Below are 21096 nucleotides of genomic sequence, written 5' to 3'. Positions count from 1 at the left end.
TGCCCCTTGCCCAGGTGTAAACAGCACAGAAATCTCCACGTGCTCTACTTGAGGACAAACTTTTGAAACTTTCGCAAGTGGGTTGTCCCTGTTTGCAGATTTATTCCCAGCTGCTTTATGTAATTAAACCAGTTCCTGCCCGAAAGCTAATTTTGTCTCATTAACCAAATAAGGCAACACATTACTAGCTCAGGCAACGCCCTCATCTCCACCAAGGGCAGATAAACCGCATGTGACAAGGGAATAGTTAGGATTATTTTTATTCCAATTACCATTAGGAAAATAGCAGATAAGTGCATGTAATTGAGGGCAGGTTCAAACATGAAGCAGAACATTTGAGCTGCACCTCCCCGTCCTAATTAAGCGCCTGCTAACTAGTGTGTGTGTTTTCTAGGGAAAGAACAGTTATCACAAAGAAATGGACATTGCCACTGTTGGCAATCGGCAGCCTGTCACATTATAGCTGCAAAAACACCATACATTTAACCACATGCATAAAAAAATCATGGGAACTGTAGTTCACCCATTCACAGAGCTACAATTCCCAGCACCTGTAACAAACTATAGTTCCCTTGAGTCTTTTTTTGCGCGCGCGCGGGGGGAGAATTATTTAAATGTATAGTGTGGACTTGGCCTGTGCCAAAGGAGGAAATGTATGATCAGAGAAAATGGTAAAAATGGGACCAATGTGGTCCTACATTGAGGGCAAATACCCCCTGGAATCTAATGCACCGCTGGGCAGTTTGGAGTGGCTCCTAACAATATACTACAGCAACAGCTGGAAGGCCAGATTCCCCACCATTGCCGTTTTCCACCTCAGCCCTTTGTTTTTGCGGCTCTTTTTTTTTTGCTTTTGTGACTGTGTGGAACCCAGTTCACCTACTGATTGATTGTGTGACTGCAGTACATTGTTTATTGCTTTCATTTTATGGACCAATGGTCTCGTTAGAGCAGGCATCCCCAACCTGCAGCCCTCCAGATGTTTTGGCCTACAACTCCCATGATCCCTAGCTAACACGACCAGTGGTCAGAGATGATGGGAATTGTAGTCCAAAACATCTGGCGGGCCGAAGGTTAGGGATCCCTTCGTTAGAGGGTAAAATTCATGTTAAATTACTGTTTTAGGGGTTGTTTTTAAAAGTCTGCAACGGATTAATCCATTTTGCATTACTTTCTATGGGAAAGCGCGTCTACCCTATGACGCTTCCTGCTCCCGAGGTTGCCATGGCAACCTCCTATTGGCTTTTTGTTTTGGAAACACGAGGAAGCGCCTCCAGTGAGCGTGAAGATGGAGGGAAACGGCGGGAAAAGACTCTCCCCCGCCCTCCCCGTTGCCGTGGAAACGGACCAACGCACAAAACAAGCGCGCGGGCGCTTTTAAACCTCTCGGGGTTTCTCTGCGGAAGGGAGCGTGCGCAGGCGCGCCAGGCAACAGGGCGTGGCTGAACTAAGGGAGAGTTTAAAAGGGACGCCATAGAGACAGCCTCCCTCTCCCGTCCTAGAGCGACCGAGTGGGATTTTTAGAGTTCCGCTTCCGTCGCAGGACCGCTTCCGGCCCTGCTTCCTGGATTGGGCGCGATGGAGTCGGTGCTCAGCGAAGTGGTGGCGCTGGAGGATCTGCAGGTGAGTCGGAGCCTTATTTAACAGCAGGAGGAGCGCGCGGGTTTTGTGTGTGTGTCTCCCTCTTCTCCTGGCTCCGGTCGCGGACCGCGAGATTTAAGTGGAGCCTCCAGGTCCAGGGGCAGTCTACCTTGGGCCACTGAGTGTGGGCGGTGCCTTTGAGTTTCGTGGAGTCAGCTGGGCTTGGACGGGCCTTTTGGCCCAGCATAGCCGCCCTCTGCTCTCCGTCCTGGTCGCTTCGTTCTCTCTCTCCGACGGCCTGATTTTGGGTGGTTCTTCCTTTTTAAAAAAATGCACCCTCCTGTAACCTTTTACATTTGTGCTGTGGGTCATATGTCTGGTCTGAAGATGAGGTGGAGCCGGAGCTTCCTCTCCTTCAGCGGAAATGCTTCATGGTAGCGACTAGGAAGAGGCATCACTCTCCTCCGCTGAAGTGCTGGGCAGCCACTCCGTATGGAGAAGGGAAGTGCTGGGAGTGACTTGAGTGGATTCAAGTGAGGGAAAGTACAAAGCACCCCCTATCTCCCTCAAGACGTTTTTGCCTGGCTTATATGAAGCATTAAACTATGATGCTGTAATAATGCCTCTTGCTTCTCTGGATACAGGCTGGAGAGTGAGTAGCTTTTATATGGCTAAAATGTAGCTAATGTAAAACCTGGCCCCACGCATCACTGGAATGTGGCCCCTGGAAGATTGCCTACAATTCAATTTGGCCCTCTGGCTGGAAAAGGTGTGATCCTCTCAGCACACACACACGGACTCTCTTTATTAATTTAGTGTGATATGCAGCTAAGCTATGATCAGAGTAGCTCTACTCTGGCTTAGCTGGGTGCTACTGTTTATGATTATGAATATTAGCTACAAACTGGATTTTAAATTATGTAGGTAAATTAATTTAGTTAGCTACTTATGCTATACATAAACTTGTATGTTCTCTATGTTTTGCTCTCCTCTGCTCCCTCATCAAAGTGTCAGAGAGAGCTCAAGAGAAAAATGGGCTGGTTTATCTTGCTTCCCTGTGATTGGTCATTCCACCCCCAACCTCCAGTACACATTGAGACAGCTTCATGGCAGTGACTTTTTCTGTTCTCCAATTAGGATTTCTGAACAGCAGGGTTTGCGGACAGCTGAGGTATATACTGTATACGGGTTTCAAAATTAGCAGGGCGCCATGCACATTTTGTGCCTAAAGGTTCTCCATTTGTGAGCACCTCAAAATGTCTGGGTGCCATTTTTTCACCTGGATGACACTCAAGGATTACTGGAATGTATGTGCTTTGAAGCCTTGAAGGATGTGTTAAAGATAGACAATATGTTAAGGGGTTTAACAATAAAGAGTAGCGTGTTTTGAAAACTGAAGTTTGGTACCAATATTTTTATTGTAAACACCAAATTAAACCTGTATTAACAAATTCTGTTTAAAATGTGATATTAACAATGTGTCACTTATGTGAATTGTGTATTAGTTCATGCTTATCAAAATAATAAATAAAAAGTATTACCAGTAAGTATTGATCTGATGTGTAGAGATCTTTCCTATTCTGCTTAATTCAAAAGGGTTCTGGAAGCTTCTCTGTGTGAAAGAAACAAGCAGAAGGTTCATGATGTACAGCTGGCTTAAACTGATTCTGTTATCTCTTCTGTCAAGGTCATGCTGACTATAAAAGTAGGGGCAGAAGGAGCCTGGGTTTCACTTTCTCTTTCTATCTCGTTTCCTTCTGGTGTGGTGTTTTATATGCAGTTGTACCTTGGATCTCAAATGCTCCCGAACAAATCGGCTCCCAAATTATCAAAACTCAGAAGCAAGTGTTTGGGTTTTTGAATGATTTTCGGAAGCCGCACATCTTCTGCGGCTTCCGAAACACATTCTGTTCGAGAACTAAGGTACCACTGTATAGTTTTAAGGTCTTAGACTTATTATAAGTTGTTGTAAGTTTAAGTTATGTCTGCTGTAACTGGATTTCTTATGGACAGTGCCAGTCCTGAATGTATTGGATTTATAACCATTATGCTCATTTGCCTTCAGTAGCAGTAAAGCTCTGCTGGATGAAATACAACTGCCTCTGGTCTATTTTTTGGGAATCCTGCAACGTGTTTAAAGTTTTTACTCTGCTAACTATAAATTGGAATCTGCTCTGGATTAATGAGTAGAATTTCATGACAAGGTGGTCCTCCAGATGTTGCTGAAATACAGCTCCCATCATTCCTGATCACTGGTCATGCCGGCTGGGGCTGACAGGAGTCACAGTTCAGCAACATCTGGGGGAACACAGGTTTCCCATTCCTCTTCTTACACAAATACAGCATCCTAGAAGGTGCCCTGTGCTTTCCCCCGCAGTTCTGTATTGCAGAGATGGGAGCAGTGCATGCACACACCCACATCCATGATAAAGAAGAAGAGGTGGTTTCTTAGATGCGTAAGATCAAGTAATTGAAGCCTCGTGGTTATAGAAGGCAACATGTAATCAGATGATTCAGATCTCTGAAGGGCTGTCACATGGAAGGTGGAGCAAGCTTGTTTTCTCCTTCTCCAGAGGGGTAGGACCCAAACCAAAGGATTCAAGTTACAAGAAAGGAGATTCTGACTAAGCATAAGGAAGAACTTTCTGACTGTAAGGCAGGCATAGGCAAACTCGGCCCTGCAGATGTTTTGGGACTACAACTCCCATCATCCCTAGCTAACAAAACCAGTGGTCAGGGATGATAGGAATTGTTGTTCCAAAACATCTGCAGGGCCGAGTTTGCCTATGCCTGCTGTAAGGGCTCTTTGGCAGAGGACAGGACTCCCTCAGGAGGTGGTGGCCTCTCCTTCCTTAGAAGTTTTAAAGCAGAGGTTGGATGGGACATCTATCGTGGAAGCTTACTTGAAATTCCTGTATTGCAGGGGGTTGGACTAAATGACCCTTGGGGTCCATTCCAACTCTACAATTCTGTGATTTATTTGTCAGAAAGTGACTTGCATAAGAAGTAAAGCAAATCCACTAGGGGGCATCAAATCACTTCCAATAGCTCTTGTGCGCTTAACTGCCCAAGCCTAAATGTGTATATTTATGCATGGGTATTGTTGAATTCAGTGTAAATTTCATTCCAGTAGGTACATTTAGAGTTGTAGCCTTATTTGTTCCAGAGGAGAGCACTAATTCAGTGACATTTTTTCTGCCAATGCAGCTGCTGTTTTTGCAGTCTCTGAGCAGCAGTTTGGCTTTAAAGAATTGGTGCTTTGTTTGGTCCTATGTGTTGCATTTACATTGAATGTGCTAACTCAGGAAAGAAGATACCATAGGTTTCTATGGCTGTGTGAAGTTGGAATAGGTCATTCAAGGTCAACTGAGTCACTAAGGAGGAATTTCCAGGATGTCTGTATTAGCGCCATCAACTTCGTTGTGAATGGCTACTTTTAATAACATAATTATCACAGCCTTGTACTTTTTCTGTGTTTCATTCCTCTGATCTCAGTGATGATAATACCTTGCCTCGTCTATTAACCTTAAGTACATCTGTAACCTAGGATGACATTTCATACATCTGATGAAATGGACTATAGCTCACGAAAGCTTACGCCATAATAAATTTGTTAGCCTTCCAGGTGGCACAAGAAGCTTTGTTAGTTGGTTGCAGCCAAGCTACCCCTCTGGAAATGGGAAAATTGCATGGCATGTATGTCTTACACAATGACAAACAATCAGGGTGTATTTTAAGCGACCATGAATAAGGGCTGGTTTTTCAAATTGGAGACTTGAATTGTGGTTTTGGTGTTCTCATTCATATATGGTTACTCCACAACAAAGCATGCTAATGTTTTGTCGTAATGACCAATATCGGCTTGCAATGACCTATGCTAGTTCTGCTGGGAGTAGAAATACTGGCATGGTGAGGTACCAACAGAGCTTTCTATAGTGCACAGGAATGCAGTCTAAAACTAGTTTCCTTTTGTATTGCAGAATCTATCTGCATTTAAGGAGCAATTGTGAAATTAAGCACTTTTTCCTGGCACACTCTTTACATCTGTAAGGCACTTACCGAAATCAGAAGCAGGAATTGGTGGATACAGGACAGAGAGAGTCATGCATCTCCATGACTTGGAAAGCAAATCTTACTATTGTTTATTGTTCAAACCATGAATATTTAGACTCCTTGCCTTTTGGGTATGTGGGAGCGAATTATTGTATTTCCATGCCAGTTTCCATTAGCCTGGATTCCAAAGCAGCTTTCATACAATCAATAAACATTACAGTAGAACATCACACTTAATATAACAGAACATCAAAATTGCAATGCTTGGACTCTTGGGAGCTGCGCCTGTCAAGTCATACAATACTGTCAAGGAACCCACAGTTCAGTTTGGTGTCCCATGGTATCTGGAGAGTCATGTGCTCCCGAGCCCTTCTTTAACATCTGAATTGTGTAGATGTGTTTAAGAGTAGGGGGAAGCATGGATTCATTTGAGCAGCTGCGGGAATACTTAATATAACAAACATCTTAATAATAATAAAATCCCCTCCCTGAAATTTACTCACTATGGTGTGACCTGTGGTTACTGCTGAGGGCTAGAGAAGGATCCAAGAGACTTTGTTGGTTGTGACCAGGGCATGTGTGCTTCTCTCGAAACATAACCCAGTTTTAAAAGGAAACCTCCATTTAATACAGAGGCCTGCCTCTTAAAATGCCAGTGCCTGATCTGTGCGTGCATCTGACTGATGTGGCTGAAACATGAGGTCCAGGAGTGGGCAGTGCAATTTCAGACTGTAAATGGATGGGTGTCATTTTTAAAGAAATGTTCCTTGTATTAATCCAGTCTCCCTGGAGGTCGTAGAGCTAGTAGCCTATGAGCTAATTAGGCCTGGAACCAATTTGGCCTGGAGTGTTGTTCCTGCCCCCCCCCCACCTTGCCACCCCCCCCATCAGTTGTCATCTGGTGGGCAGGTGTAGGGTTGCCATATTTCAAAAAGTGAAAATCCGAACGTATGGCAAACCTAGGCAGGTGGACATGCCTTAAATTCTACCCTTGGCAAGGGACGCTTGCTGCTGGCGATGACCGCAGGTCTGCAGCGATCAGTTCCCTATCAGGAGTGCCATGGCATAGGCAATGCCTAAAGGTGGAGGGATGCCATTTTTAAAATGCTCCCCAGGTGGTAGTACCGTATTTTTCGGCCCATAGGACGCACCTAGTTTTTTTTTGGGGGGGGGGGGGAATAAAGGAAGGAAGGAATCATAAAACCCACTGACAAATACCCCTTCCTCTTGGTTCATGTGGGAACCAATGACACTGCAAGCAATAGCCTCCAGAAGATTAAAAGAGACTACGAGGCTCTGGGCAGGAAATTGAAGCAATTAAATGCACAAATTGTCATCTCATCTGCCCTCCCAGTTGAACGACGTGGCCCAGGGAGAGAGGGAAAAATAGTGGAAGTGAACAGCTGGCTTCGCAAATGGTGTAAACAGGAACGGTTTGGATTCTTAGATCACGGACTGCAGTTTCTTGAAGATGGAGTGTGGTGGAGTCTCCTCCTTTGGAGGTCTTTAAGCAGAGGCTTGACAACCATATGTCAGGAGTGCTCTGATGGTGTTTCCTGCTTGGCAGGGGGTTGGACTCGATGGCCCTTGTGGTCTCTTCCAACTCTATGATTCTAAGGGAAAAAAATACCCCCCACCCAGACGCGGGGCTGGGGAAGCCCGAGCTTTCCCCAACCCCAGCCCCCAGAACAGGCAACTCTCCACAAGCTGTGGGAGAGCTGCGCGAAGCCCGAAGCCTGGGGGGGGGGCGCTCACAGGCTTCGGGGTGCAGGCAGCTCTCCACAAGCCATGGGAGAGCTTCCTTCCTGCGGATTCCTTCCTGAAGCCTGGAAAGCGAGAGGGGTCGGTGTGCACCGAGCTCTCCAGGCTTCGGCGAAAGCCTGCATTCGCCCCATAGGACGCACACACATTTCCCCTTCATTTTTGGAGGGGAAAAAGTGCATGCTATAGGGCAAAAAATACGGTATATCATTTTCCTTGTAGGAAGCTTCTGTTGGGGGTAATGCCCCCCCCCAAGCTTCTCCCTGAAGATAACGCTTCAGGTGGACTCTGCAGAACCTTGTGCAATAATAAAGTGGCGGGGGTTGGTACTGGTGGGAGAACTCCTAGCTCAGCCTCAGAGTATTTATTTTGGATGTCCTCCTCGACCTACAGGGACTCACATGCCTTCTTCACTGGTGCTGGGTTCCAGGTGCTGTCATCCTATCTCTTGCCAAGATCCTCCATGGAGCCTACAGCAGACTCCGTGAGAATTTTGGCTTCTCAAGTTAATCTGTTTCATAATGGGGGGGAAACATGACTTAAATTGGTGTGCCTTTCAATTGATTTTATTCTCTCCCCCCCCCCCCCGGTGGTTTCAATCAATGGTTTTTACCCTGCTTGGATTTAATTCGGTCCACATACTACCAAGGGGGCCTGGGCTCTACCATCACACCCTGCAAGCTGGGTGGGATCAGTGACCCTTCACCAGATGCTGCTGAGCCCCATCTCTCCTTAGTCCCAGCCAGCTTGGCCCAGTGGGGAATTGGAGACTCCAGCAATGTCTTGAGAGCTACGGATTCCCCACCCTAAAGTGAACTGGCAGCAGGTTCCATGCATTTCTTCCCATTGCCTGTGGGCTTGCAAGTGGAAGGGCGGTTTGCCTAGTTGCTGACTCCTTTCTGCCAGCTCCCACCCCATATAGGACAAGGTGCTTTTCAGGTCTTCTCTTGGCCTCCTTTGGGTGTTTTCAGGCTTTTGAGCAGTGGTGTTGCAACCAGAGTGTTGTTTAAACAGTTCTGTTTCCTTTCCGATGAAATTAAAAGGGCGCATTTATGGCAGGTGACGTTCATCTCCTTGAGCGGCTGTTTTTAGTAAACGCGGGTTTTTGAGCAGGCTTCTGAGAAGTCACACAGCTACTTGGACAGATCTTTGGCTGGTGTTAGCCATCACTTCAAACCTCTTTACACCACTGCCCTGCTGAAGGTCACATGGTTTTCATTGTGAGAGTGAATGTTCTTTATATTTCTTTATATTAATTTTACTGATTAGCTGGTAAAAGTACCCATAAAGTATCAGGGTGGTGTGCAGAAGTATGAAGATGTAAAAAAACAACAACCCACAATTAATAGTAGTGCGGAACAATCATTAAAATGACTGGCTACCCAATAAAATTGTAAACAACTGCATGGCCCTGTTTAAGCAGGGTGGGGGTGCCTTATAATGAATGGGAAGATTGGTCCACCTAGCTCAGTGCTGTCTGCACAGACTGCCAGCGACTCTTCAGGTTTTCCAACAGGGAGTGTGTCTCAGCCCTGCCTAGGGATGTTGGGAATCGAACCCAAGACCTTCAGTCCACAAAGTGGGCACTCTGCCACTGAGCTACAGCCCTTTCCCCTGCACGCTCCCTTCTGAGCCCTTTTATGAAATGGGCATTGAATGGTTTGTGTGCCTGCGGAACGAAGAGCCCCCTTTGACTTTCCAGCACTAAACAGCCTGGCAGCCTTGGGCGGCAGTCGGTGCGACCTGCCCGGACCAAATCCATTGATGGGAGACAAAAAGACCAGTGTCTGGTTTTGGAGGTGCTTGTTGTTCTCTTCTTGTTTTTTTGATGCTTGCGTAAGGCTTCATAGAAGATCCGGCTGCTAAGCCAGGGTCGCCGGTTCCTGTTGGAGCAATTCCTCATCTGGGAATCATCTGTCCTTACTAGGTACTCAACGCTTTAAAATAGTAAGAAATCTCCCAACTTGTAGAGCTGAATTCTCTGACCTTTGTGGAAATTTATGTGCTTGTACATCATTCCTTTTGCATAATTGGTTCTGCACCTGTCCCTTTTCTATTTCTGAAGTTCGGTGGTGAGTAGCCGAGATAGCACCATCCACGCACAAGTACAAAAAAATATTTAGGGTGGTGGGGGTTTTTTTTTGGAAAAGCCGAAAAAGAAACTCTTGGATCTGCCAACCCTTTCGCTGTTGCCCTCAGAAAAATGGCACCAAATGTTTGGAATTCCAAAATGCTTTTCCTTTTCTTTCTTCCTCTCCTTCCCCTGCCATTCATTGCCAGCAGTTTTCTGTTGGAATCAGTGACATTTTTTGGTTAGTCCATGGTTGCTGAAGCTAAGCAGGTCTGGGGTTGGTCTGTTCGGTGCGTGTATAGGAGATTGCTTGAAAAGTCCCTGTGAGTCAGTGCATCCTGTTCATCTGAATGAAGGGGTGTGTGTGTGTAATTCTTGACATTTGCATGGCTGGAATGTAGGCTGTTGGCACACCTGTGGCTCCACCCACTTTTGCTCCTGGCTCCGCCCACCAGGGGCAAGTGGCCCAATGGAAGCAGCTCTACCATAGGCCAGAGCAGCATTCAAAACTCCCATTGGTCTAGGTGTCTTTTGCAGGGGAAGGACTAGACCATGTGAAAAAGAAACATAATATTTTAGCTGCAGTTCATTCATTTTCAGCTGTGTATTCTTGTTATAAAAAAGTGTGCCTAGACATTCCGCTGTTGCGCCCATAACTTAGGTTTTAGGTGCCATTTAGCTCCTAGCTTTCATATCTCAACTTCTAACACTGGGCCAGAGTCCCTTGTCACTCCTTCATGATCTGTAGGCCCGCCTCCTGCCCCCTGGTGGCCTACTGTGGCCAAGATCGTGTCAGGTTGACCCCTGCTGATGTATTATTCTCAGGAAAAACCTGGGAATTGGGTGGACAAAGTGGGGCAGAAAGGCACACTTGCCTTTGCTGGGAGACTGCTGTCAGCTTACCCATCCCTCTCTTCTTTTCCATAGAGATTTGAGAAGAAGTACAATGCTGAGGTGAGCTCAGGCAATGTCTCCAAAGGGACCACATTTGAGTACGCCTGGTGCCTGGTCCGCAGCAAATACAACGAGGACATCAAGAAGGGCGTTGTACTCCTGGAAGGTGAGCAGTAGATCAATAGACTAGAACATCCACCGAGCCACCTCCTTGATTTCTCTTGCCAAGCAAGACATCCATTAAGCTGTTCCACCTAATCGCAAAGCAGTGGTTGAAACACCCACCCCATTTTGATTTGATTGATTGATTTGAGCTCCACAGTGTGTCCTTTTTGTATACTCTTCTTGGTTATTTTGTAGCTTTTGTTACAAACATCCCAGTGCTTGAAACTAGCCGGGCACATTTTGCACCTGGCTATTGACCGCTTGCAACCAAGTGAAGAAGCCTGAGTGCCAGAATGGTGCCTGACATTTCCACCATCTGGAGGTACATGCCTGGGGATCCTTGGATCTTGACTATTTTCACACACTAATGCCACATCCTATCTGCTATATTTTATTTGTGCAATCGGAACCAATTTCAGGAACCAAAATGCTTTTTCTGTGCAAGAGCAGTGAACAATGTTACAGTTACCGTAATTGTTGTAGTTTGTCTTCACTTACCCCATCCCACTGCCCTGGTCACAGTTGTGAAGAATATTCTTACGTTATGAATGGTTTGTGTCACCATGAAGAAAAACAGGTAGGGATGGGCCAATATATATGTGGACTGTCCCTGGATTAAGTGACTTTTTTTAAAGTCCTCCAAGTTCTTAACCTAGCTCAAGGTTGTCATTGGAACTAGCCTGATGTTTCAGTGAGACTCAATCACAGTCAGTCTGTCATTTGCAGAAGAAGACTTTAGAGCCGTCTTACCCCATAAAACGGGTGGCGCTGTGGTTTAAACCACTGAGCCTCTTGGGCTTGCCGATCAAAAGGTTGGTGGTTCGAATCCCCACGACAGGGTGAGCTCCCGTTGCTCGGTCCCAGCTCCTGTCATCCTAGCAGTTCAAAAGCATGTCAGAAAGTGCAAGTAGATAAATAGGTACCTCTCTGTTCTGGTTTCAGAAGCGGCTTAGTCATGCTGGCCACATGACCCAGAAAAACTGTCTGCAAACAAACGCCGGCTCCCTCGGCCTGTAAAGTGAGATGAGCACTGCAACCCCAGAGTCGTCTGTAACTGGACTTAACTGTCAGGGGTCCTTTACCTTTACCTTTTACCCCAAAATGGCAACTAGGCATTCCATTTTGGCATCTGCAACCTCGGTTTAAAGATCCATTTGGCCCCTAGCTTATATACAGTGGTACCTTGGTTTACGAACTTAATCTGTTCCGGAAGTGTGTTCTTAAACCAAAACCTTTCTTAAACTGAGGCGTGCTTTCCCTAACGAGGCCTCCCGCTGCTGGTACCCTTCCACCGTTCGGATTCTGTTCTTAGACCAAGGTGAAGTTCTCAAACCAAGACACTATTTCCAGTTTTGCGGAGTTTGTAAACCAAGGTACCACTGTATCTGAGTTTCTTACACTGCAACATCTCTACCTGCAAGCACTTGCTCTAATAAGAGCCTTACTAGATTGGACCGAAAGTGTTTCTAGTCCGGCATTCTTCTGCCCGGCCCCACGGCCAATCATATGGCCTCCAGCAAGCCCACAGGCGGGGCGTGACTAGCCCTTCTCCCCCAGCACACGTGGAAGTTCATCTACCAAACATGGCTGAGATTTGCAGAACCCTCTTTCACAGCCACCTGAACCCACCACCACATTAACTGGCAAAGAGGTCCACGTGCCAATTATGCTTTCTGCGAATAAGTACTTCTTTCTGCGTGGCTTGCCCTGAATCTGCTGCCGGTCAATTAATTGAGCAGCTCCCACGTTCTGCCATTATCGGTTGGGGAGGGGAGAAAAAAACTCATTTCTCCACACCATAAACTTCTGCTATGAGTTTCCCCCCACCTCCAATGGAGTATCAAAGGATCTTCTGCGCTGTGGGGAGAGAAAACCTTTTGTGTGTACGTGGCAGCGGGTGAGATGCCTCCTGTCCTTCCACCTCTGCCACATCCTCCCCCTTCTTTTTTTGAGTGTGTGCATCTGTCCCATTCCTGTCTTTTCATCGGCCGGGCGTGACCTCCTTGGCGCAATGTCCTTGCTTTCCTTGCACGGCAGCTCCCCGTACACTCTCTTGACCTTCGGCTTGCCAAAGTCCAGGCGCCGGGGTGTCGTTTGGGATTCGGTTGTCAGGAATCCAGGTGGGGTTACTCTAGTTCCAAGTTCAGATTTTTGTGTTTTGTGTCTGTATGTTTCGTGAGCTGTTGGAGGCAGTGGCGTAGCGTGGGGGGTGCAGGGGGTGCCGGCCGCACCGGGCGCAACATCTGGGGGGGGGGCGCGCTCGCACTCGCAGCTCTCTGCCCCTACCTGGCTCACTCACTCTCTCTCACTGCAGTGCTGGCTGTGCGAATCCGATCCGAGCCGCCGGGTCTCCACCCACTGTGGAGGGGGGCGGGTGCCAGGCGTGCGGTGCGGTGCGGAGAGAGAGCGAGGGACTATCTGGGGGAGGGACAGTGCAGCGGGGGGCGCAAATTACTTGCCTTCCCCCGGGTTAGGGGGCGCAAATTACTTGCCTTGCCCCGGGTGCTGACAACTCACGCTACGCCACTGGTTGGAGGCAGGTAAAATGGAGAAACCCTCAGACCCATCTCTCTCTAAACAGATATAGGTACACGTTACACTCTTGACCCTTTTATTTTCAGAGCTGCTGCCCAAAGGGAACAAAGAGGAGCAGCGTGATTATGTCTTTTATCTCTCGGTGGCCAATTACCGGCTGAAGGTAAGTCTCTGCTGTTGGCCCTGCCTGCTTCCTTTGGTTTGGACCTGCTTATATTTGTACCTCTGTTGTTCAGGCGAGATGGGATCCTGATGAGGCTTATAGTTAAAATCCATGAAAAGTTTAACTTTTTTAGGGAGGTAATTTCCTCTAAAGCAGCAGCGGGGTCACTTCTAGCTCTCGGGCCTTATTAGGCCTACCAAGCCTGTCTATTTGGGCTGTGAGACTGTTCAGGGAACCCACCCACCCTATAGTGTACATGATGTCAGGTGTAGGTCAGGGAAAGAACAGGTTGAAAGGGGGTCTGCTGGGCCCACTGATCTGTGAAAAGTCTCGTGCACAGTGCTTTGTGAACCCTGATGATCAGCCAGTTGTTGGCACTTGCAAAGCCCATGGGAGCAGTGTGGTGTAGTGGTTAGAGTCATAGTAGGACCATGGTGGTTGCTGTGGGGATTGCCTTGCAGGGGGTTGGACTAGATGGCCCTTGCGTTTCCCTTGCGAGTTTACAATTCTATGAAAGGAGGAGGCAGGAGAATCATGTAAGCCACATTGAGCTGCATGGAGAAAACGGCGGGATATATACCGGTTTATAAATGCAATAAATAAACAGTAATAAATGTTTTGATTTCAAGTCATGTAGGCAAAAAAGGGGATGAAAAATGAGTAAGACTTTCACTTGAGAGCTGCTGCAAGTCGATGCAAACTATACTAAGCTAGATGACCCAATGGTCTGACTCGATATGTTCCTAGTGTCATTGTGGTGCCAGGTGATTGACAGATAGACTTGCCCACCTGTTGAGCTTGGCCTCTGTGCAGGGGGTGGGGAGGTGATGATCTGCCCAAACCCAGCGCTCCACCTCTGCTCTGGAGGAGAACATCTGACATCGAGTCAGTGGGACAGAGGCAAAGAGGGAAGGAAGGTCAAGATCCGTTCTTCCTTTCTTCAAAGTGGCATCAAGCAAGTGAGCTCTTCTTCCTCATTACCTCTCCCAGCTTCTGCCTCTTTCTCCCAAACTGGAACTGATTTGGCCCAGGGCTGCTAGTTGCTGATCCCTCACTTGGACAGCATCCACAGGGGCTAGCTCCACAGAACGCCCCGCATAGCATTTGTTTGTATCCTCAGGGCTCCAATGAATGAATATATAGAAGAGCAGCAGTTGGCATTCAAGAGGATTCATAGAATCATAGAATCATAGAGTTGCAAGAGACCACAAGGGCCATCGAGTCCAACCCCCTGCCAAGCAGGAAACACCATCAGAGCACTCCTGACATATGGTTGTCAAGCCTCTGCTTAAAGACCTCCAAAGAAGGAGACTCCACCACACTCCTTGGCAGCAAATTTCACTGTCGAACGGCTCTTACTGATTCAATCAGGCAACAGAAAGTTGGAGACTGCATTAAGTCTTCCCCTGTTCCATCCTCTGTCCCCAAATCTGACTTAAGGAAAACTGAGCTTCTGTTTTTCACCCGCTTCCTCCTTACACAGATTGGAAAACTTCAAAATGTTTTGCATCCTGCAGATCTTTGCAGATAGGCAACAGATGTGTTTTCTTGCCTGGGTTGCCAAATGGCGAGCGGGGGAGAGATCCTCAGTCAGTGCTTGAGACTTTGCCTATCTTTCACGCTCGCTTCCCCCACCATGTGAGGGAGAAGTCAACTCTCCTCTCCAGGGTGAAAGTCCTGCATTTCCCGTTACCTCAGGCCCTTTCTTATCTCTGGCAGCTAATCCCAACTCCATAAACCTTGTCAAAACCAGGGTGGTGCCCACATGTATCAGTCTCAGCTGGGCCTTTTATCGGTGCGCTTTTATAGACTGCGAGAGCAGCAGATCATAACCCTCTTCAGTCATGGGGCGTGTGTGTGGAGGCAACGGCGCGAGATAAGCAGGAGCTTGGGCCCAAAGGGAAGTAGCGGTGCAAAACACAGCCGATCTTAACTGTGCAATCCTGCGCAAGGGAGTTCTTATTGCTTGCAGTGGGTCTCACATTGTCTGGGGTTGCAGCCCTGAGAGTGTCAGTGCAAATGATGGCAAGCTGCAGTTGATTGCTGGGGTCTGGGTTGTGCTACCGGGAAAGTGTTAGGCTTGCAGCCAAGAAATCCAGGGCAGTATCCAGCAAAGTAGCTGTGCAATGGAATTTCCCCAAATCTCTTCATGCATCCTCCATTCTGCTCTGGGACTCCCCAATCCTGCAGAGCAGTTGGGGGCACATGGGGAGAGGGAGTGCCATTGAGCAGCCATGCACCAGCAGAACAGCTTGGTGGGATTCTGCCCTGAATCCCCCCCCCCCCACTTCAAATCCTGTCCTTCTCAAAACTTGTGGCAGGGGCAGGGAGCCTCAGGCCCAAGTGTGGCCCTCCAGGCCTCTCTGCCTGGCCCTCGGGATGCTCCCTATCCACACCCCTTACTCGCTCTGCATCAACACCACCCCAATGATGCCTTATGAGGAACGGCTAAGGGAGCTGGGCATGTTTAGCCTGGAGAAGAGGAGGTTAAGGGGTGATATGATAGCCATGTTCAAATATATAAAAGGATGTCACATAGAGGAGGGAGAAAGGCTGTTATCTGCTGCTCCAGAGAAGCGGACACGGAGCAATGGATCCAAACTACAAGAAAGAAGATTCCACCTAAACATTAGGAAGAACTTCCTGACAGTAAGAGCTGTTCGACAGTGGAATTTGCTGCCAAGGAGTGTGGTGGAGTCTCCTTCTTTGGAGGTCTTTAAGCAGAGGCTTGACAACCATATGTCAGGAGTGCTCTGATGGTGTTTCCTGTTTGGCAGGGGGTTGGACTCGATGGCCCTTGTGGTCTCTTCCGATTCTATGATTCTATGATTCTAAGTGTTTTTTGTCTGGCAGTAAAGTGTCTTTTAATCATGCCTCCTGCAAGTGTGCATATAGAAACTAGCCTACTCTACAACGGTGGTGTTTGTTGCTCCACCCACCTCTGACATGTGGACTTCAGAAGGTTGCTCAAGCAGCCACTGCTCTCCCCATCCACCTCTCTGTGGGGTTTGCATCTCCTGTGCAGGTTAAATTCCTTGCCTTGAGCTAAAAGGGGGAATGGGAGAGCTTAACGTCCTGAGGCAGGAGACTTTTGAACTGTCCCTGTTTCCCCTGTAGAGGAATTCTCTCTCCTTAATAAGAACTGCCTTAGCATCCTGCCCTCAGCAGTGGTTATCCAGATGACCTCCTGGAAGCTTGAGAATCAGACTGTTGCCTGTTGTTTGTCCCTGTTTTCCGGTCCTTGGAGGCATCCTACCTTTTGAATGTGGAGGTTTCATTGAGCTGTTGTTGCTAATGGACTTCATTTCTTGGAGTGTTTGAAACCCGCTTCAGCAGCCCTTACATACCGTATATACTCGAGTATAAGCCTACCCGAATATAAGCCGAGGCACCTAATTTTAGCACAAAAAACTAGGAAAACTTATTGAATCGAGTGTAAGCCGATTCACCACCTCACAAACCTGGTGGTGGCTGCAGCAGTGGAGGAAGAACAAGCAGCCCAAAAGGGCTCCTTTCGGGCTGCTCATCCCTCCGCCATCGCTTCTGCTGCTGCCTGCATTTGCGAGAGGCAGGTAGCAGCAGCAGGACCAGCAGCAAAAAAGGGCTCCTTTCGGGCCACTCGTCCCTCTGCCGATGCTGCCTGCCTCACTCGAGTATAAGCCAAGGGGGTTTTTTTCAGCCTAAAAAATGTGCTGAAAAAGTCGGCTTATACTCGAGTATATACGGTAGGTTAGCTAGGGTGCTCTGTGTCTAGTCTGACCACAGCCATGGTCCACATTGTTGGGTGACCCCTAGTTCCAAGTGTACATAGCTCCTTTCCCCACCTTCCTTGACTGCCCCCAAGCCTCCATCCAGCTCATCACTTTCTTTTTCCAAAGCTAGAACTCCCCACTTACTGATTCCCTCCATTTTACTCCATCTATGGTGAGCAACAGGGTGCTGCGCATGATGTCCCCAGACACAGGTGCATTAACGCTCTTCTCTCTTTCTCGTAGGAATATGAGAAGGCTCTGAAGTACATCCGGGGGCTGCTGAAGACGGAGCCAAGCAACACGCAAGCCATGGAGCTGGAGAAGCTCATCAAGAGGGCCATGCAGAAAGGTTAGGGGGCCAGGTGTGGGGAGCGCAGCCCTTTCCCTCCCACCTTTTAAGGCTCTGTTCAAACACAGTAATTCTGATCCCAGTAAACCATGGTTGGGGCATTTCTCACAAACCAAGTGATGACTCCACATAGGAAACTGAGGCCTGTGTCAGTCCGCTTAGCTCAGTGCACTGACTGGCAGCAGCTCTCCAGGGTTTCAGGAAGGGAATCTTTCCCAGCCGTAGCTGGAGATGCCGGGTCTTGAACCCCCAGATGTTTCTTCATGCAAGGTTTGTGGGGATCACCCAAAACAGTTTCTCAGTTTGGAAGCAATGGGGGAAAGGTGGTTTAACAAACCGAGGAGGCTTTTTGTTTTTCAAGCGTGTGGGAATGGGGAGAGCCCAGGGACGCTCTTCGTAACTCCTTGCCCAACAAACCATTGTGCTTTGGACATGTAAACTAAGAGAGCAGAATGCATTAAAACACCCAACCATCTTTGAGCGCCTTTTACGAAATGCCTCCTAGTATTTCTCAAGGAGACGGGAAGGTGTTTCAACAGCTCTTAAGTACCAGCAATGAGGACCGGGTGCCTCGTTTGGATAAGACGGCACAGGGATCACTTCTGCACTGCCAGAGGCCAATGAGAGGGTGAGGGCCGTCGGCCTGGGAGGTGGCAGCAGCTATTCTTCCACCACCTCCTCTGAAAAGGTGGTGATGGAAAAAGTTGGTCCCCACGGCAACCGGGTTGGTCCAGCCCCCCTCCCGCAGGCTTCAGTCCAAAGATCTCTTGAGGAGCCTCTCAATCCTTAACTAGCGTTCCAGGATGACGCCTTTCTTCCCTCTTCTCTCTCCACAGATGGCCTGGTTGGCATGGCGATCGTGGGCGGCATGGCTCTGGGCGCTGCCGGGCTGGCTGGTCTCATCGGCTTGGCCATCTCCAAATCAAAACCTTAACCGGCTCAGTTAGGGTGATGGTGGGGTCCCACCCCCCTGCCCCCTTTCGCACCCGGCCAGAGCAGCCTGGCCTTGGCAACTCACAGCTCTAACCCTGCAGGGAAAATGAGGGACGATTAAAAACATGCTCGGCAGCCACTAATCCGACCCTGATTCCCGGACTCTCCCCTCCCCTCCTTCTGTGAAGCCAAAGTGGCCCTTTCGGTAGAAGACTGGCCAAATAGGAACATGGGCGCGCATGGCTGCGGGCCCTTCTAGCTCTCAGTCGCCCCAGCCCCCTGTTGTGTAACTTCCTTTAGGTTCCTTGCCTACGCTTCACCTATCACACGCTGACATGAGGAAAGCACACGGGTTTCTCCCCGCTGCCTGCCTTTGCAGCCTCTCGCTTGTCGTGGGGCTTGGAGATTTCTCTCATTGGAGACTTAAGATACAAAATGCCGGAAAAGAACATCATTTTCAGAAGACTACAGTTGGATTGGGTGGGGTGGGGGGAAACCCCCCTTGCCCTGCAGTGTGCGGCTTAGCTTCTTGTTGCTGTGAACGATGGTCGAGGAGAAGGCTTTCCGGGACAGAACCTTTCCCTCACTGTCAGACTGTGTTTTCTCTTACACTTAATAAACACACACATGTGCCTCCCTCTCTTCCTTCCATCCCCCCAGTTTGCACTTCCTTTGCATGGTGCCTCCTGACCCTCTTAGCTCTGTAGCAGCATGGGTTCCATCTAGAGGAGCCTGTGGGCCTCCATATTTTTGTTCAACTCGCGTCAGCCGCCAACAGCATGGGCAGCGGTCAGGGACAATGGGAATTGTAGTCCAGCCCCATCACTGGAGGAACATAGGTGCCCCCACTTCTTCTTTGGGGTCTTCCTCTGCCTAGATAGCTATCTTCCGTTGTCCCCTTATTTATTTGGTAGAGCTGGTGGGGGCTGCCAACATGAGAATTAGGTCACCTCTCTCGTCTCGCAACAGATAGAGCGAGCTTCTTGGGACATGGAGAGGAAACAGAGCAGAAAAGAGGGACACTCAAAGCAGCCTTATATTGGAAAGTATCTGCTTCTGAGTGACAAGGGACGGGTTCCTTCTTTAGGTTGGCGAGTGAAGACCCCACACCAAGCCTCTAGCGGGGCTTCCTTCGCGCAAGGTTGACGTTCCAGTCACCGTTCAGAGACTACAAATGTATTGAAAACACTTCTCTCCTCCTTTCTGGAAACTTTAATCTCCCTGCTCACTGAACAGGTGCTTTTATATGGTTTTCTAGCCTCTGACTGGTGTGAGGCAGGGATGTTGAATAAAAATTAAAATACAGATGTGAATGATTTGGATTGTCTGATTCGCGCCTCTCGTGAAGTTTGGGCCTCAGATGTCCTTAAGGCGGTGGGCTGTTGTCCAATCCATCCTGTTTATGCTGTAGGCCGCCACTGAATTTTCTCTGTGTTTGGCCATTTAGGAATCAATTAGACCATTGGCCCATCAGCTGCCAGCATTGTTGATGCTGCCTGGCAGTAGATCTTCCAAGGTTTCAGGCAGGGAGCCTTATCCTGGCCCTACCTGGCGATGCCAGAGATTGAAGCTGCATGCAAAGCAGATGTTCCACCACGGGAGCTCCAGCCCTTCCCACTATGGCCAGGGTCTCCCTCGATAACGAGCACCCGACAGCTTGCCTTGAACTCTGGATCCTTGGCAGCAGCGTGCGTCTTAATTGCTGTACGACAGCTCACACCCAGGCACCCCCAAGTGATTTTCAGAAGTGAGCAAGATGGCTACTTTCACATTGCGGAGCAGCTGAAACCTGGCTGCTGTGCATGCAGATGTTGTGTGCCAGCATCCTGGCAAATGCCTCTTGACCTAGTGAATGCAGAGGCTACACGGTAGCCTTTGGACCGAGCCTGGCAAACTGCAATTCCCCCTCACCCTGCTGGCTGCAAGAGTTGCTGAGCAAGTGGAAGCAAAGCGATGGCCTGATTCGATGGGCCTCTTTCCCATTCTGCAGCTGACGTGCGTTTGGGAGCGAGCTGAGAACGTCCCATTGCGCCAGGATCTGTCTAGGACATTGTGTCTTGAAACATCTCTTTCCAGTCCTTGCTCTCCATTTCTGACAGCTTGCAGAATTGGGTTTAAATTAAGGTGATTTAAATAGTTGTGGTAGACGTGTGTGCTGTGGCAAGGGAGGGATAATACCTCCAGTGGGGGGGGGGGCATTGTACTCCTGGGGTAGTTTGTCCACCTTTGCCCCCCCCCCCACTCTGTTCTCACCTGTGGCTCCTAGATGCTGTCAGCATGTGACAGCGGCCACCCCGGGAACAGCTTCAACTGGCCAGCTAAACCAGGTGAGGGTGGCTCATCTAGGAAAAGGAAAACTCTGGTCCTAAACCTTTGCCGCCTTGCGGGATATTTGGAAGAAGAAAACGCCACACAAATCCAGAGTGGAGTCCCTAAGGCGGTTGGGTGGCCCCTTGTATGCCTCTTTCCAGCAACAACTGCAGCCAAGCTGGTACCAAACATCTTGTTCTGCTTTCCTTTTGTAACCCAAGAAAACCTTTAATAAAAACATTTTTTTTAAAAAAAAACTTGGCGTCCCCAGATGTTGTGGGATTGCAGTGTTTGAGGATGTTGAGAGCTTGAGGAATGGTATATTCTCAGGATTTATATGCCAGCTACCCAGCTCATTGGCCTTTTTAGAGAGACTGCAGCATACAGTGGTACCTCGGGTTAAGAATTCATTCTGGAGGTCCGTTCTTAACCTGAAACTATTCTTAACCTGAAGCACCACTTTAGCTAATGGGGCCTCCCGCTGCTACCGCGCTGCCAGAGCATGATTTTTGTTCTCATCCTGAAGCAA

The 21096-nt window shown here is 48.5% G+C and overlaps 1 protein-coding gene across 1 annotated transcript; it reads left to right on the top strand.

Moving 5' to 3' along the window:
• The first annotated feature begins 1245 nt into the window (after nucleotides 1-1245).
• FIS1 (fission, mitochondrial 1) lies at nucleotides 1246-19566 on the top strand. Its single transcript, XM_083410854.1, has 5 exons — nucleotides 1246-1623; nucleotides 10394-10526; nucleotides 13147-13223; nucleotides 17219-17324; nucleotides 18161-19566. Exons 1-5 carry the CDS (start codon nucleotides 1579-1581, stop codon nucleotides 18256-18258), a joined length of 459 nt encoding a protein of 152 aa, XP_083266980.1. The 5' UTR covers nucleotides 1246-1578; the 3' UTR covers nucleotides 18259-19566.
• The last annotated feature ends 1530 nt before the right edge of the window (nucleotides 19567-21096 follow it).

Source organism: Podarcis tiliguerta (assembly GCF_965153285.1).
Source record: "Podarcis tiliguerta genome assembly, chromosome: 13".
Taxonomy (NCBI): Eukaryota; Metazoa; Chordata; class Lepidosauria; order Squamata; family Lacertidae; genus Podarcis; species Podarcis tiliguerta.
Note: the sequence above shows the minus strand (reverse complement) of the source record. Positions and strands in the feature narration are given on the sequence as shown.

Coding starts and splice junctions, on each gene's coding strand:
- FIS1 (XM_083410854.1), top strand. CDS start 1,579: ATGGAGTCGGTGCTCAGCGAAGTGGTGGCGCTGGAGGATCTGCAG. Junction 1,624..10,393: donor TGGCGCTGGAGGATCTGCAG/GTGAGTCGGAGC, acceptor TCTTTTCCATAG/AGATTTGAGAAGAAGTACAA. Junction 10,527..13,146: donor GGGCGTTGTACTCCTGGAAG/GTGAGCAGTAGA, acceptor TTTTATTTTCAG/AGCTGCTGCCCAAAGGGAAC.